Source organism: Petromyzon marinus, chromosome 27 (genome assembly GCF_048934315.1).
Source record: "Petromyzon marinus isolate PM22_M1 ecotype Great Lakes invasive population chromosome 27, UKy_Petmar_22M1.pri1.0, whole genome shotgun sequence".
NCBI classification, from domain to species: domain Eukaryota; kingdom Metazoa; phylum Chordata; class Hyperoartia; order Petromyzontiformes; family Petromyzontidae; genus Petromyzon; species Petromyzon marinus.
In genome coordinates, this window is record NC_133693.1 from 8,214,471 (window position 1) to 8,232,987 (window position 18,517).

The window sequence follows — 18,517 nt, forward strand, 5'->3', positions numbered from 1 at the left end:
ATCGAATGGATTTCTTCTGAATCCGGATGATGTATTCCTATTCAGTCAGTCTGACTACTTAGTGAGTGCCTGTGCACATCCATCATACATTGGCCCATGGCCCACCGTCTCGGTTAACCACGTGATGTCTGCAGAGAGGAACTGGAACTGAAAATGATCACGGGTCGTCAGTGCTTGGATTTTATCTAAATAAAAAAAACCGATTCCTCATGAGGCACGCCCGCAGCTTGATGATGGAGACAACGTTGACACGATAAATAATCCCACGGCAACGGTCAATTCGATGACACAAGTCTATCTCACGTGCGCTGCCGCTGCCGCTGTGGAGGTGTAACGTTAATCACAGGAATCTTCCCCCCGCCCCGCCACGAGGACGCTGCTTTGGGACGTTGTGCCAACTTGCCTTCGCGCGTGCGCGTCGTTCACCGGAGAAGATCACGCTCGACGGTCGGCACGGATGGGGGGAGGGGGGGGGCAGCAGCAGCGTCTACCTTGGTGCGCATCCACCGACCGATGCCCCGCGGGCAACCCGAGCCTCGCGTGCGTCCTCGGCGACCTTCCCCCGCCCCCGCCGCCAGCGACACCCGCGCTAGAGGTCGTAGCGCGAGTGGTAGAGCGGCGCGCAGCACGACGCGTTGCCGTCGCCCATCCCATCGGATCTCCCCGCGCCCGCCGTCCCCGCCGTCCCCACCGCCGGCGGCTGCAGATACGCGGGCGCCGCCAGTCTGGCGGGCAGCCCGGCCTCGGAGATCGCCAGCTCGGGCCACCCGCCGTGCTGCACCGCGGGCGGGTGGCCGTAGCCCTGCGCGGCGCCGCCGGGCGCCACCGCCGCCGTCCCCGCCGCCGCCTCCTCGGCGCAGGCGCCGTGCTGGCCCTGCTGCAGCTTGTACGCCTGGTACGACACCTTGGTCGTGGTGGTGATGATGGTCTCGACCGTGGGCTGCGATTGCGGCGGCGGCGGCGGCTTTCCGTCGGGCGCCTGCCGGGGCCTCTCCTGCATGCAGTGGTAGGACAGCGCGGGGTCGTCGGCGTGCCCGAGGCCACCGGACGAGGCGGAGGCCGCCGACGCGGGTCTGGAGGAGGAGGAGACGCGCGCCGAGCGGAGGCAGTCGGCGGCGGCGGCGACTCCCGCGCGCTCGTAGCCGGCGATGAACGGACGGGAGACGTCGACGCACGAGCGGGGTCCGCCCCTGGCGTAGCCGCTCTGCGTCGGGGGCCCCCCACCATGCTGGCCCATGGTGGCCAGCGGCGATGTCAGCCTGCTGTAGCCGGGGTAGGGCAACTCGTATCCCGACGGCGTGTGCGAGGAATAGTGCTCGGTGGTGTCCGTGGAGAGGAAAGCTCCTTGGAATGGGAGAGCCGAGGCGCTCGGCTCCCTGCATAAGCCATCGTCGGGGCGGTAGAAGGAGGGCGGCATCATCCCGATGCTCGACGAGCCCGGGTATTTGATGAGCTGCGACGGAGACACGTCCGTGATTCTATAACAGTAATCGTAACCTCTCCTGGTGTCACACGTGCCAGCGGGAGCCTGTAGTCAAATGCGATCGGGACAAGGGTTATTGCAGTCTTGGCCTTATTCAACAACATTGGGTTATTCCAGACAACTTTTATACCCCCCCTAAAACATGTTATTAATGTTCTCTTTGTAAGGTCACTGCTGGATGAAGGCTTCCCCACGCCACGTCGGTCACAGGGGTTGTTTGACCATCCTTCAGCACCTTGGTCAATGTGAATTGGTTCAAAGTGGGTGTGCAGATGTCAACTCTCTCAGGTAAATGAGCAAAGACCTCAGGTCTCAGGTTTTCGCTCATTTACCAGCTTCACATTCCCTATTGCCGTACAAAAACCGGAGGAAGGGCCTTTGCTATTGATGCCCCCAGGGTCTGGGATGCTATTGCCACTAAACTGCAACTTGAAACACTACCTATGAGATCTTCACTCAAAACTGCTCTAGAGGAGTTGTACACCCCTAGCTGCCACCGCTATTCATTGGCGTAAAATAAAATAAAAAGTTTCGCTCCGGATGACGCTGCAAAGTATTATCTGTATTTTGATTTAGCGTGCTGATCTTAAAGGTGCATTGGAAGATTTGATACTCCGACTGATGCTTCTGTTGTTGTGGAGTAACTCATGCAGCCAGCTATGGCTCTAGGATTTGGTGTTACATGTTATTTATGTAGTTTATTGTAAAAATTTGGTCACAGTCCCTATGATCCCTGTTACGTTGCAATTATGGCTTTATTTTTTGGTGCTTTCGAAAAGTTTTTTGATTTGGACATGTTTGTTTTGTTGTAGTATGGAGTTAGACTGATGGCCTTAATCTAAGTTTTTGTGGTTGTTGTTGTTGTTTGACTTGCATCCCACTGGGATTTTTTGCACACAGCCTTGGTGTACGGTGCTTTTTTCAGGAATATTTTGCTGTTTTTTTCATGGATTTTCTGTTTGCACAGTCACATAGTCACTTTAAGATGTTTTTCTTGTTCGTGTTTTTTGTTGTTGTTGTGGTTGCACCCGATTCAAGAGCCGAATGGCTCACAGGGCTATACCAAAATAAATAAACTGAAACTGAAACACTACTGACGTCAGCCATGACCGGGAAATCGTCAGGTTCATAGCACAGTGCCACTTTCCCCACACCCATCAAAATATATTCAAGTAAATGTTTGCTATCACAATTCCAGGGGGGAAAAAATCACCTATTTTGGTAAGTTTTCTGGGTATAAAAAGTTGATGGAAAAACCTGTGAATTGTAAATGATCAGTACAAATTGCTGATACTATGACATGTGACCGCAGTTACCTGCTCGTTTCATAAATAATACTTGGTGACTTTTAAGTATCAAGTGTAAAAAAAAAACATTTGTTATTAAACACCCACCCCAGTAAATGTGGCCTATATGTAACATACGCCCACTATTAAATGAGCAGAAAGTTTAACTGACATTTTATTTGATCGATTATAAGTATTGAAAGTAAAATATAATTATGATCATTAGGTTTTTTTTGATACGCGAATAAGTAGACTCATCGTCAAAAAGAGGATGTTCACTCATTTAGTCACCGCATCGGGCACTGTGCGTGCATAGTTGCCAGTGTGTGGTAATATGCGCGTTTTATGGGGTGTTTTTTTCCGGATCGGGATCGTATTTCATCTCGGATGGATGATATTTACAGAGATAATAATCGTCATATGACGAGCAGCTTACGAGAAGAAAAAAAATCCACGCAGTTCACAGGCAAGCGCACGTAGCATCAACACGAGCCACATAGCATCAAAACCACAACACCCGCCAAACAGGGATCACAGCAGACGTCTCGACATCTGACGACTGCACGTGAGCTGAGCCGGCTCTGTTTATCGGAACATGAAAAGTCCACGGTGGGGTTTGTAGCCTCCCGAATCTGGAGCATCAAAGGCGCCACTGACACTGAGCGTGAAACCTTTAGGCCCGGGGTTCTTCGTGACGGGCCTGCCTGAGGCTTGGCTCTGGCTCAAGTGAGCCATGGCTCCCAGTGAGCCTTCCTTAACTTGAGCCGGCTCTGAGTATGGTCCCCGGATCATTGCAGAGCCGCTCACTCGCGCGCCTTTGACAGCAAACTGAGCGGTTCAAGCCTGAGCAGAGCCGTGGAAGCGCCCGAGACACAGCTGAGCCATGGCTCAGAACAAGGCCCTGTATCTGGAGTAGAGAGGTGTGGATTTTCACTTCCGTTTGCTCAACTGTGGCACTCGCGAATGTTCAGCTCACTTAGCGAGTGAGGTGACCGCGTGGTGCAGAGGGTCAGACCTTTGACACTGGGTTCTCGATTGCATCGAGTTGATGGTCTTAGGCCAGTCACCAACGACTGCACAAAAAGACCCATCATGCAATATTTGGTTTTGAACATAATCTGATTAAATTTCATCCCTGGAAATTTAAACTAAGGATACAAAGGCATATTAAAGGATTGTTCGGGAGAAGTGCTGAGAAAAATAGATTGTACACCGATTCCCTGCAACCATGGGATTTTGCATTGTATGAATTTGCCTCCACTTCGAAGGAACTCGTCATGTCCGCAGATGAAGAGAGATACAATTATGAATTTATCTCCAGTGCTGGATGATTCCTCTTAACCACACAAAGGTTCGAACAAGGAATTGTCGTGCTTTAGACCGACTGCTTCTCTTGGTTACTCTCCTGCAGGTAAACGCGAATAAATGGATGAATTTGCCACCACTGCTGTGCGACTTGTTATACTTTATCCGCAGGGAAAAAAAAACACACAAAAAGGAAAATGGGATTTGCTGCAGATTGATCAAGGGGCGATGCCAACACCAGCATCGGATATCAGGGCCTTTATATCCGATGATGAGGCGTCTCGCTGCACGGTATTCATATCGCGAGCGGGCAGACCCGTCGCGAGACATCTTTTAGCGCCCGGTGCAAGATGCCATCCATCCTCCCACCCCACCGCCCCATAAAACATTTGCGCCACCACTTGCCGTGCTTCGTTTCCAACGCACGTGGGTCGTGGGTGCACGCGTGCGATCCATCGCGCGCGCGCGTGTGGTGTCGTGGCCGTGAATACGCGCGTGTACGTGCGCGTGCGCGTGCACCTGCGCGTGGGCGTGGATGGCGCTCCGCTTCCCCCGCTGCGTTGCGCCCGCGCTCAGCGTGGACGTGGCGCTTCGCTTTTTGGCCGCGCAGCGCCGCCCCTCCGCCTCCGTCTTGCTCTCGGGTCGCGGGTGATCGTGAACTCCCTTGGCCTGCGCGCAGCGGCAGCGGTTGCATGATTACGAGAGGCCTCATCATCGTCGTCGTCGTTGTCGTTAGCAGCCATGATCTATCCGGCACTGGATATAGGTCTCTCACCAAGATCTCACAAGTGCCTGCACTCCCCTGTGTTTTGTGGCTGTAGGGCTGTGGGTTCGATCCCGACCCTGACGCCTGCTGCTGTATAGTTGGAGTTTGCGCGTCTCTCTCTCTCCCTGTGGTCAAGTGGATTTTTCTCTGGGTCCTCCGGGTTTTCCCTCCACATTTAGAAACGTGCGTTTAGGAGTATTTGGCTGCTATTAATTTCCACATGATAAGCCACTTCATTGAGTTGTTATTTGTGGCCAGGTCGCTTTTGAAAAAGAGCTAAAGTCAGTGGACTTTGCCAGGTAAAGTAAAATCAAACGTGGCTTAGTTTCAGTAAATGTATTGGTGGAGTAAGGAGGTTTCTATTCTGTAACCCGGTCCCCATCGACAATGGGCATTCATTACCCAATAGGCTACACCTGCACCAAAATAAACGCAAGCAATAATCGCGATATCAGCTTTCCCATTGCTATGTACTGTAATTGTAGATCACATTTGTCATGGTATTCCAGTTGTACTTTGTTGCTTACGCGTCCGGTACGTGCTACTAAAGATGACTTTAATTATTCAAGCCAGACGTGTTTGTTTGCCAATCATTAGAGTTTCTGACCCACATGCCGTCAGTTACACTCAATGGGTAAATAGGCTACGAAGGTGATGACGTCATAAATCGCCACTGTCAATTACTCCAGGAAACGTTTAGAAGAACACAGATTTTTTTTTGGGATAATAGCTACTTAAATTGCAACTTGTATTATTGAGTTTGATATTCGCACTATCTTGTCAGGAAAATCAAATATATATCTTTAAATTTATCAACAATAAATAACGATCTAACGAGCAACGATAAGCACGATCTCGCGATATTGAGTGAAACGGACGATACGATAACCATGGAGCTTATATTGTGTGATATATCGTAGCGTTGTTGGCTTATCGCAGCCACCATGCTGCACTCTACAGACGGTGGGTGGGGTGGGTGGGACACGCCAATGCAGAAGCTGTTGACGTGTCTAATGGACACGTGGAATAAGCCTGTTTTATCTTTATTGTGACATTTTAAATTTGGATTTAAAGCTTTCGTGACTGCAGGGATTCATATTCTTGGTTCTTTCTTGTTTCCCTTCTACGTGACTTTACCGAAAGAACCAAGAATGTGACATCTTACTTTGCTGTTATTTTTATAACAAATACAATGACAGTCTATCTTCACTGCGACTCAACATATATGCGTATTTTGAACTTCTTTCGCACCAGTTCGCTATTTTAATTGTGGCTCACTATGGCTCACTGTGGCTCACTGCTTTAGTGCGGCAAATTATTATAATTGCGGCTCACTATGGCTCGCTGTGGCTCACTCCTTTATCGTGGAATACTATGGCTCGCTGTGGTTCACTGCTTTAGTGCGGCTCGAAATTTTAAACGTGGCTCACTATGGCTCGCTGTGGCTCACTGTTTCCTTGTGGAACACTATAGCTCACTGTGGTTCACTGCTTTAACGCGGCTCACTATCTGGATTGCGGCTCAATATGGCTCGCTGTGGTCCCACCGCTTCAGTGTGTCTCACCACGGCTCACTATTTAAAACACGTGGCTCGCTACGGCCCGCTGGGGGCTGGCCGTTGCGCGGTACCTGGAAGAACACGAGCTTGCCCTCGTGGCGCCAGAAGTTGGTGACGGGGTATCCGCTGTGGCCCCTGCACGGCACCAGCTCCAGAGGGCCCTGGCAGTTGGGGCACATCTTCTCTGCGGGGGAGAAAGCCAACGCGCGTTCTGGTGACGAGGAGCGGGCGCGGCGCGCCTGTCCCGCTGCCCACGCGTCGTCAGCTCGCTTTACCCACGCAGCGCGCGCGGAGTTTCCCCTCCACCACAGTTTCACACCTGTCAACCCATTATCGGTGCCCTACCTTATTACAGACCGATTCAGAGCTTGTTGGTCACCCCGTGCCTCTTATAAAGCTCAATGTTTATCCTACAAAGTCCCATCACAAGCGAGCAACGCAAACAAATAGACAAACACCACTAGTACACTCACCACTACAAACCAGCCAACCCCTTATCGGTGCCCTACCTTATTACAGACCAATTCAGATCTTATTGGCCACCCCGTGCCTTTCTAGATTTGAAGCTTTCGTGACTGCAAGGATCCATACTCTTTGGTTCTATTCGGTAAAGTCACGTAGGTAAAAAATAAAACAACAAAAAATCACGACGTTTCGGCCACAACACAAGTGGCCTTCATCAGGTGAAGGGACCGGACTGTCCAGAGGACAGCGTTAGAGTGAAAACAGCCAAGCCCAGGTCGCGCCCTTTAAGCTGTGTGGGAGGAAACAAAAGCGCCTTGACAAAGGAATTAGCATAAAAATGAGCATGATGTACATAGGAGGTACATGATGGACCAGGCGGGGGGGGGGGGGGAGTTTACATAATGTTGATGTGAAGGGAAATAAACAGCTGTGAAAGTTTGGGATACCACTACTTGAAAAAATATACTGTACCATTGAAAATTAGTTTAATGTTTGGTTTGATTTAGAACATCTCTCCAATGATTGCTTAATTTGAAACCATCCTCTTGGTTGAAATTGTGTCTGTGTTTGTAAATCTGAATTGCCTCGTGGACAAATCTCTGATAAAAACCCGTGGGTTTTCAGAGAACCTTGGTATCGGAGAAAACTATATCGTGATCACCCACAGCGTTGCAACAGTGATCAGCTACGGCAGAAGAATTAGTTCTGCCGTGTTTCAAATCTGATTTGTGCTCGCGAATTCGGTCAGAGACATGTCGTTTCGTCTCCCCGATATAGCAGTCACCACAGGTGCAGCTCAATTTGTAAACCCCGGGGTACTGTAAGTCAGGAATGACATCCTTCACGGATGGGATTGGGTCACGGATTTTGTGTACTGTATTGAACCGGACCAGGATCTTGTGTTTGTTTAGAATTTTGGAGATATTTTTAGTAACGCCTGCTATATATGGTAGTGTGATGGTTTTGATCGGAGCATCAAGTGGTTGTTTCTGTATGGAGGGAGGAACAGCTTGGCGGATGGTACGGTCAGATTATCCGTTCCTCTTGAAGGCCAGATGTACATGCTTTAATTCACTGGTCAGGTGGTGTTGGTCCGAAATGCAATGAGCCCTGTGGTATAACGTTTTGATGAGATAATTATTTTGAGTCGGGTGGTGGTGGGAATCAGGTTTCAAGTAGGAATCTGTGTGGGTGGGTTTCCTGTAGACAGAATGTCCCAATGAGCCATCAGGTCTCCTCTCAAACAGAACATCCAAGAATGGCAGCTTGCCATCTTTCTCCACTTCCATGGTGAATTTGATGGCGGGGTGTCTGGAATTGATGTGGTCTAGGAAAAGGTTCAACGTTGGGAGGCCATGTGGCCAAATGACGAAAGTGTCGTCTACATATCTCTTCCACAGGGAAGGTCTGAGGGTGGAAGTCTGGATGGCGTCTGATTCAAATTTCTCCATGAAAACATTGGCTATCACTGGTGACAAGGTGGAACCCATGGGGGTACCCTCATTTTGTTTGTAGAAGGTGCCATTCCATACCCATCGCTTTCACACTCACTTCTGCTGCTGTATCTTCGCCGAATTCTAAACAGATTCTGTTTAAGGCCAGCCTATCTTTAATCTCAGAGAAGATATGGCTACTCCGATTTGAACTCGATACTTTAGACAGGACTCTCCTACAAGCTCAATTAATGTTAACACAAAAATGTGACCTTCTGATTGGAACCACGTAGACAACATGACTGCTTCTTCTGCTGATTCACTGTCAGTCAAATGCAAAGCTAACCTGATTTCTAAATTCAACCACCTATCAAATGCGAACCCAGTTCCACATATAACAAAACTAGACGTTAACAAAATCGTCATTAATCAGAGTAGCACCCCAATTTCGGACAATCTGAAAACAGTACTGACTAGAGGGCTAAATTTTGCTGTCACCCCAAAACATATACCAATAGATGATATCATCTCTCAGGTCGATGTAGCCCTTAAAGGCGTAGGACACATCCAAGCAGACGTTGCGAGAGCTGAAATAGCCACTATTCTTAAGAATACTAAGAAACCCATTAGCAACATCAGCAAAAATGAACGCTCTGAACTCGCGAATAAAAAAAACAGAAATGATATAGTCATCCTCTCAGCCGACAAAGGCAACGCTACTGTAATTATGGATAAAGATTCATACAACAACAAAATCCAGAACCTGCTCAACGATGGAAGTTACTTAAAAATTAAAAATGACCCTACTAATAGCCAAACGATAAAAACCTGCAAGATCATCACAAGTTCGACCTCCCTAATCGAACCAACTAAACGTCCCTCCCTAAAACCTTCTGCTGCAAGACCCCCTAGATTCTATGGTCTTCCCAAGATTCATAAAGAAGGCACCCCACTACGACCCATCGTATCCACGATCAACTCCCCTACCTACAGGCTAGCCCGTTTTCTGTCAAATACCTTGCTGCCTTTCACTGGCAAGACCACCTCAGCAGTACTTAACTCAGCCCAATTGGTCTCTATGGTCAAAGACGTTGTACTGTCCCCTGACGATATCCTTGTCAGCTTCGATGTGGTCTCTCTGTTCACCAAGGTCCCAGTACCTGATACCATTGAAATAATTGAAAATTTGGTCCAACATGGACTAGACCCCGATACACCTGCGCTGGTTAGGCACTGCCTCACCAATACCTACTTTACTTGGAATGGCACCTTCTACAAACAAATGAGGGTACCGCCATGGGTTCCCCCTTGTCACCAGTGATAGCCAATATTTTCATGGAGAAATTTGAATCAGACGCCATCCAGACTTCCACCCTCAGACCTTCCCTGTGGAAGAGATATGTAGACGACACTTTTGTCATTTGGCCACATGGCCTCCCAGCTTTGAACCTTTTCCTAGACCACATTAATTCCCGACACCCCGTCATCAAATTCACCATGGAAGTGGAGAAACATAGCAAGCTGCCATTCTTGGATGTTCTGTTTGAGAGGAGACCTGATGGCTCATTGGGACATTCTGTTTACAGGAAACCCACCCACACAGATTCCTACTTGAAACCTGATTCCCACCACCACCCAAAATCAAAAAAATTCTCTCATCAAAACGTTATACCACAGGACTCATTACATTTCGGACCAACACCACCTGACCAGTGAATTAAAACATGTACATCTGGCCCTCAAGAGGAACGGATACTCTGACCATACCATCCGCCAAGCTGTTTCTCCCTCCATACAGAAACAACCACTTGATACTCCGGTCAAAACCATCACACTACCATATATAGCAGGCGTTACTAAAAATATCTCCAAAATTCTAAACAAACACAAGATCCTGGTCCGGTTCAATACAGTACACAAAATCCGTGACCTGATCCCATCTGTGAAGGATGTCATTCCTGACTTACAGTACCCCGGGGTTTACAAATTGAACTGCACCTGTGGTGACTGCTATATCGGGGAGACGAAACGACATGTCTCTGACCGAATTCGCGAGCACAAATCAGATTTGAAACACGGCAGAATTAATTCTTCTGCCGTAGCTGATCACTGTTACAACGCTGTGGGTGATCACAGTATAGTTTTCTCCGATACCAAGGTTCTCTGCAAACCCATGGGTTTTTATCAGAGATTTGTCCACTAGGCAATTCAGATTTACAAACACAGACACAAATTCAACCGAGAGGATGGTTTCAAATTAAGCAATCATTGGAAAGATGTTCTAAATCAAACCAAACATTAAACTAATTTTCAATGGTACAGTATATTTTTTCAAGTAGTGGCATCCCAAACTTTCACAGCTGCTTATTTTCCCTTCAAACCAACATTACGTAAACTCCCCCCCCCCGCGCCTGGTCCATCATGTACCTCCTACGTACATCATGCTCATTTTTATGCTAATTCCTTTGTCAAGGCGCTTTTGTTTCCTCCCACACAGCTTAAAGGACGCGACCTGGGCTTGGCTGTTATCACTCCAACGCTGTCCTCTGGACAGTCCGGTCCCTTCACCTGATGAAGGCCACTTGTGTTGTGGCCGAAACGTCGTGATTTTTTGTTGTTTCATTTTTTACCTACGTGACTTTACCGAATAGAACCAAAGAGTATGCACCCCGTGCCTCTTATAAATCTCAATGTTTATCCTACAAAGTCCCATCACAAGCGAGAAACGCAAACGAATAGACACATTTCTTTGGCTGCCCGTGTTTGAAACGGCTGTACGCCGCGTGGGCCTCAATTTCCCTGTACGTAAATGCGGGTAAACCGTATGGGTTGACAGGTATGCAGTTTATCATCGATACAGCTGAGGTCATGAGCTCATACTTTACAGCCATTGACCGCATCGTCGTTGTCCATTGAACACGACGACAGTCTCCTGGTACCCGTGACACTCTGCTGCAGTGACGTTCAACCAGGGGTGCACGTGTCAACGTCTCAGGCGGTACATGTGCGAAATTACATCGTGCATGAGAGTCACTGGTGAATAATCACGTATGAATATGCAAATATAAAATAGCTACGATAACACTGAATTCCATATGGTAACCTCGAACGATATCAAAGATATTTCCGAACTCATTGATCGTAAACAATGCGGGTTTCCAAGGCGAACCAGCGAGCGCAAATAATTTACGTCACGCAATGCAGAGCGTCCGTTGACTATATATCTATTTATTTTTAAAATTCGCTTGCAAGTTACTCGCTTGCCAGGATACCTCACAAAACGGGCAATCGGGTGAAGATATTTGACGTTCATTATTAATCGTACATTTATTTCTCAGAACCGTGTTGGGTCAGGAAAGGGAGGTTGAAACAACATTCAACAAGAGGGGGAGGGGGGTGGGTACAGGAGTCGCCAAAATAAGGCTGAGAAACACATTCGTGTGTGGGCTATATGCCGGTGGCACACAATGGCCTTCAAATCTCCACGTGGTCGCGTGGATTTTTCTCTGGGTCCTCCGGTTTTTCCCCACCCAGCCAGCGCTAACAGCAAATGCTCTGCGTCCCTCTACGTGTTAAGATGTTCTCAGGCAATCGGCGACGGGCGTGTTAATGCACCGTCCTAGGACGGAGCCTCGTGAGGGAGAGAGCTGTTGCAGAACGAGAGAACAGAACGAGATGCGGGCGTGCGTGCGTGCGTGCGAGCGTTATTCATCGTACATGGTATATGGGTTTGGATCGCGTAAATATAAACGCGTCGTGAACCCCGCCACCACCCGACACAGCCAATTAGCAAGGGTCCGTCACGGAAACAGAAACGTGCCAACGAGTTGCCAGTTCACCGCACCAGTGCGCTGGAGAGTAAACACCACGGTTACCATATTTAAGCACGGCGTTTCGCTGGCGATTGCAACAACCCAGCCCACGGTGTGAAGCCGTGCGAGCGTTACTTTGCTGCTTCTGGCGAGCCTTGTCGCAGATGGCCGGGCGCAGGAAGAGGCGGGCGCCCGAGGGCAGGAGGCATCCTCGGCTGCACAGCACCACGCCCAGGCACGACTTCTTGAGGATGGCGCAGTTGTGGTTGTTGGTGTTGCGCATGGCCCAGCCGCTCAGGTGGCGCTGCGCGTGTTTGTCCTCGGCGCTGTACACGAAGCGCGCGTAGCCATCCGGCCACTCCTTGAACGCGTCGGGCTGCTTGATGCACTGCGCAGGTACCGCGGTGTGAATGAAGAGCGGAGCGGAGCAGGGGGGGCGGGGGGGTTGCGGAGAGGGAGGGGAGGACGCATTGGTGCCATGCAGTGTATGTACCACGTACGTTGAACTTCTTTCGCACCTTACGTAGCCAAGCGTGCTCATCGGAGGCGCGGGGCAAGGACAGGAAACTGAACACAAAAAGCAGTTTCTAAAGAAATTAGTTTTTAATCTGGGTGACATCAAAGTTGCAATAGCTTCCAGCGGTCTTCTTCCTAATATCGGTAAGGAAGAAGGTTCCAGACGGACGTGTTGCTGACGACGGGCAGCTGCAGTGACGCACGAGCGAGGCGCCTCGCGCAGCGGCCACGCCGCGTGGGCCTAAGGTCGGGATGCCTCCCAGTGGGGCTCATCTCAAATCTGTCGTTTACAAAACCCGACCAAGAAGATGCCTGCATGAATTGAGACAACGCAACAATGATAATAATAATACAAATTGATGATAAATATAAGAAAAAAAATTACACGCTTTGTAATCTCGTTTGGGGAGGAAAAAAATCCGAAATTAATTTCCAAAAAGGAATTCGTGCGTGCATTATTGTTAATGGGAGTCAATGTAAACATTTGTTAAAATACATTTCATAATCGCATGTCGTTTGTTAAAATAAATGTAATAACCCTACGTGTCCTGACTTTTCAGCCCCCTTGTATGTTAGATATCATAATTATTAAAATAATGTGCTGTGTGTGTGGATATATAGTGCGCAACGCCTCTTCAATGTCTGTAAAGGATTTAAAGTTTTAATGACATTGAGATGAGCGTCTATGTTCAAGTTCACGTACGTACACTAACACTCGATCTCAATCGGCTGCTCGCTTTTAGAACTGGGAAGCAGCAGGCACCTGCAGCTGATTGTGTGTGTGTGTATATATGTATGTTGAACTTATTTCGTACCGTACGGAGTCAACCTTGCTAATCGAAAATGCGGAGGTAGGGCAATACAAATAAACACAAAAAGCAGTTCTAAAAAAGGCTTAACACGTAGGAGGCTTTCGCGACCAATATCATCCATAATAGAGTTTCGTTATGGATAGATCGCGTAAATAAATAAATGTGTCGTTAAACCCGCCACCACCCGACACATCCAACTAGTAAGGGTTGTCACGTAAACAGAACGTGGCCAATTCGTCACTAGTACAGCACACACCGGTATGTTGGAGAGCCAAGCCACAACATTTACAAACTGAGTACGACGTTTCGCCAGTAATTACAACCAGCTTCATCAGGCGACAGCCAGATTCGTGCACAAGTCCACCAGTTTCGTTCCTTATAAAGAGGCGTACATGTGGCGACCACGCTTCTTCTAAAGAAATACGTTTTCACCCTAGATTGTAAAAGTATATTGTTCCAGTGGCTTCCTAACATCGGAAGGAAGACCGTTCCAGACGGCCGCAGAAGCGCATCTGAAAGCGCGCGATGCAGCGACCGTCTTTGTTTGATGGTTGGCCAAAAGAAAGGTCCTTAACGCGCGTGCGTGGCTTGAGCCGTGTCTGTCTTTTAAATAGATATTATTATTATTATTTCATTGGTGATGCTGCATTGGCAGTGGTGCACGAGCAACATTAACAGCAACAATACAACTCACCACATTCGTTAATAACACCGTGGCCTTAAAAGTAAAAAAAAACATAACAGGAGACGTTTCGGGTCAGGGCCCTTATTTATAGCGCATATTTAAGCACCGTATAGATGCTAAATATTACTATTAATATTATCGTCATCATCAATGAATACTGGCGGCTAAATCCCAGATTTAAAATCCAGGCTTTTCAGTGTTTTGCTGTCTGGCTCAGCGTCTCTGATTATTCAGCCTCCTTCCTCGCACCTGCGGCATCTTGGGGTCGTTGATGTCCCACGCGAGGCGCATGCCCTGACCGGTCACGTCCACCTCGTCACCCAGATCCAGGAAAGAGGGGTGGCTGCCCTCCGCCTTCAGCATCGCGGCCGATGACGACGATGATGGTGATGATGATGCTGTTGATGGTGATGACGACGATGATGGTGATGATGATGCTGTTGATGCTAATGTCGCCTGCCTGCACACACACACGGACGCGCGCGCGCGGTAACACTACTTGCAGGTTCATGCCCAGGTCAAGGGACGACGTGTCATCATGGCCAGTGCCGTTGATGTAACCACAAAACCTCACTGCCACCAAGCCAGATCCGCCCCCAGTAGCTGTACACGAGACGCAACAGCTGACAAGTCTCCCGCCACCAGAACTTCAGGTGCGCGCATGTATGTATGTATGAATATCGCACATGCGTGTGCGTTATGGAGACACGCGTATGCATGGGTATATGTGTTTGCAAGTAGACTATGCATTGTATGTGTACAGGTGTACATGCATGTGTACAAAGGTATATTCACCCGTGTATGTGCATACTCGGTCAAAGCAAACGTCTACGGCTATAATAAGGTACGGACAGGTATACAAAGCTACATCAAGATATCCATACATAGATAAAGACAACGATCCCCCATATAGCCTTCACAGTATATTGGGGCAAGTGTTGTTCGCGAGCACCTACGAAGGCCGGTACAGCACACGAGGGGGTAGGTGGCAGGCACCACGCCCGACCGCCTAGGATATCCAGTTTACTCTGTAGCCACGCTGTACACAGTTGTCAACCATGTTTACATAGCCCATTGGTGTAAGCTTTCGCTGCGAGCCTATCGATATGATGATAGTAGGAATTATTGCCTCTATCTGTGAGGAGCATTGAGCGTTCAGTGTCACCTCGTATGTGCGTTGGATTTTCTCCGGGCACTGAGACGTCCTTAGGCAAGCCACACACTCTCATCCCAGTGTGGCAGGACCCTCCTGAGAAGAGAGAGCCATGAACGCTCAGTGAGGCTCTCCTGGAGTAAGGGCATTCTTGTTATTACATTCATTATATCACTAATCATCATGCGATATAATGTACATATTATCAGTACATTGATCAACTCTATTATATATCCAACATGTCCAGTCTTGCACTGACGGGCCATGCTCTAGCGGTGACATTGCCCAGTGGCAGCGCGTTCGCCCCCAGAGGTTCACGGTTCGAAACCAGCGGCCGCCTTGGTTATTAGCGCAGCGGGTGTATAAATATATATTTTTACTATCATAGAATAAGCGCCGCATGCTACGAAGTGAACGTTAAAGATCCCGCGACGCGATTGACAAGAAGAGGCTATTGTGTGCCGCTGTCGTGCTCCAAATTTTTTCAAGTTTATAAAAGAAAAACTTTAGCTGCGAATTCCTGAAGTGGCATTATGCTCAGCAAATTATCGTCCCTCGTTACGAAAACTTGTCAGGAGCCTCGTAAACAAGGAGTTATGAGACTCAGTGAGACCTTTTTTTTGGCTAAACAAGTGTAATAATAATAATGATTTGACGCTTTCGTGACTGCAGGAATCCATACTCTTTGGTTCTTTCGGTAAAGTCGCGCAGGTAGAAAATAAAATAAATGACGACGCTTCGGGCGCAACACAAGCGTCCGTCATCAGGTGGGAAAGCACGGTCTACGTGACTTTACCGAAAGAACCACACCACGTATGCAATTATAAACCATGCTGGTGTGTATGCTTAACAACGCATAGCATGCGTTCATTCACCAAGCTAGATGACACATTAAGACTTGACACTATTCCATCAAGTATTTATATTTAATACCAGTCCGTACACAATTAATGATGTACAGCCCTACTATATGTGTGTGTGTACAAGGTCGACTCAGCCCCAAATGAGTAGCAGGTGCGGTTTTTAAACATCGCCACTGGGGAGACAAAGGCGGCCGGACGTGGTGCTGGTCACCCACCCCCTCGTGTGACGTGACGGCCTTCATAGGTGTTCGCTAACGGAACTTGCCCCAACAGTCTGTTAATGCTATACGGGCGATCTTTGTCTTTGCAATACAATACTGTTAAGTTTACGTTTATTTGTTTAACCAGTTGAGAAATCGAGAGACCAGGATAGTCGTCTCATTTGTAAGAGTGACTTGCACACGCTACAATCTGCAGCGTGCACACATGAACAAAGTTAAAACTTTAATTCAATATATTAGTACCTGGATTAACTCCTATAAACATAGTGTCTGAGAACGTTGACTAATTCTCCAGCCTTACACTGGTGTGTTGCATCTAGGCTGCGTGTGTACCAGTGCCTAACCAATATTATCCAGTTCTGGTTACAAAAACAAGGGCATTTTACCGCAATGAGTGTGTGTAGTGTCGCGGTGAGCGTGTTGCGCTACGAACCCGCCTTCCCGAGTTCGATTCCCACTCACAGCCACCACCAGTGACAAATATCTGAACTGGTCCTGGGCCTCCCCTAGGTCGGCTCAGCCTAAAAAAATGAGTGGTGTGTAAACATCGCCACTGGGAAGACAAAGGCGGTCGGGCGTGGTGCTGGCCACCCACCCCATCGTGTGCCGTCCCGGCATTCATAGGTGCTCGCTAACAGCACTTGCCCCAACATTCCGTTAAGGTTATACGGGGGATCTTTGTCTTACATTGGTTAACTTAAACTATGATCGTTCGCAGTTTGTTACCCCCCGCGCCCGTGTGTGTGTGTGTGTGCGCGCACGCGAGTGAACTCGGTGTGTGGGTTAGTGGTGCACACTGGAAGTAAGTGTCATGAGGCTGGCATGGACCACCAACCCCAACTGCTGTGCCTACCTTCAGTAGAAACCCGATAGTCGGTCCCTCGCTTCTTGCAGTGATGTGTCTACCCACAAACACGTGTACGCACCCACGCACACACACACACACACGTGGACAAGACAAAGACACACCACACACACACACGTGGACAAGACAAAGACACACCACACACACACACACACACACGTGTTGTAGGCACACCACACAGAACTGTGCTCGCAGCCCGTCTGTCAATGCTGTCCTGCAGGTGAAACCCGCACAGGTGGGCGGGCAGGCGGAGGAGCCACAGAGAGAGAGCAAAGGCGCTGATCACGACTTGGACCGGGTCCGTGCCTCTATGTCCACGCGCGCCGTTCTACGAAGTCGCGGGCACCTCTATCACTTTACGACGATCACCTATTGATTCTGTAGAGCACACCGTGTTGCGTGTGCCCGCCGGGCAGGTGTGTGTGTCAGTGCGGGGGAGTGTTTATATGTGAGAGAGAGAGACGCGCGCGCGTGAGAGAGACGCGCGTCACGAGAGGGGCCACTTGGCGAGAGAGACGGGAGGAGCCACCCGCTTGGGTCGAGGGGACACGACAGGGATGGGTGGGGTAGAAGTAGGAGGAGGAGGAGCGCTCGTTGTTATTGTTGTTGTCTTTTTTTTCTAAGACCGCCACATCTACCTGTCGATGAATACGTGGTACGAGGCTTACTGTGAGCACCCGACGAAGGGACCGCCTGGTTTCTCTCTGTCGCTGCGATGACAATGAGACCCGCTCTTTTATATATATTTTTTTTATTTCATGCTGCTAGTGAGTGTCATGAGGTTGTCCGAAAACCACGCGACGGAGGAGTATTTGTGGCCAGAAATTGAAGACCAAGGACTCCACCAAACTGCGAACGCGGCGAGGTGCAAGCCATGAGGCGTCCACCAGGGACGACTGCCCACCCAACACATGCACTCACATTCTCGAGAACGAGCGTGGAGACTCAGTGAAGCTTTACTGGATACACATAAATATCACACATTCCGTTCAGGGTTGAGCGGTGAACCCGGCAGCCTGAATTCGATAGCTAACCACGGATAAACTTAACTTTCAAGCAATTTTGTTTGTATCTTATCAGGTAAGGCCCAGTGAGCTATATAGCTCTTTTTCAGAAGCGACCTGGCCACAAATACTCCAAACGGATTCTGATTCTAAATGCGGAGGGAAAAACTGGAGGACCCGGAGAAAAATCCACGCGGGCACGGGGAAAAAAAATGCAAACTCCAAATATACAGCAGGCGTCAGGACTCGGGATCGAACCCACGACCTTCTGTATACTCGGCGAGGTGGTT

General features: G+C 48.8%; 1 protein-coding gene across 1 annotated transcript; it reads right to left on the reverse strand.

Annotated features, from left to right (window-relative positions):
- Nucleotides 1-589: 589 nt before the first annotated feature.
- LOC116946556 (chorion-specific transcription factor GCMb-like) lies at nt 590-17,758 on the reverse strand. The gene is made up of 7 exons (XM_076070166.1): nt 17,212-17,758; nt 15,287-15,370; nt 14,371-14,581; nt 12,244-12,496; nt 6,470-6,582; nt 4,594-4,743; nt 590-1,528 (listed from the first exon to the last, which is right to left on the reverse strand). Exons 3-7 carry the CDS (start codon nt 14,482-14,484, stop codon nt 590-592), a joined length of 1,569 nt encoding a protein of 522 aa, XP_075926281.1. The 5' UTR covers nt 14,485-14,581; nt 15,287-15,370; nt 17,212-17,758.
- Between the last annotated feature and the right edge of the window lie 759 nt (nt 17,759-18,517).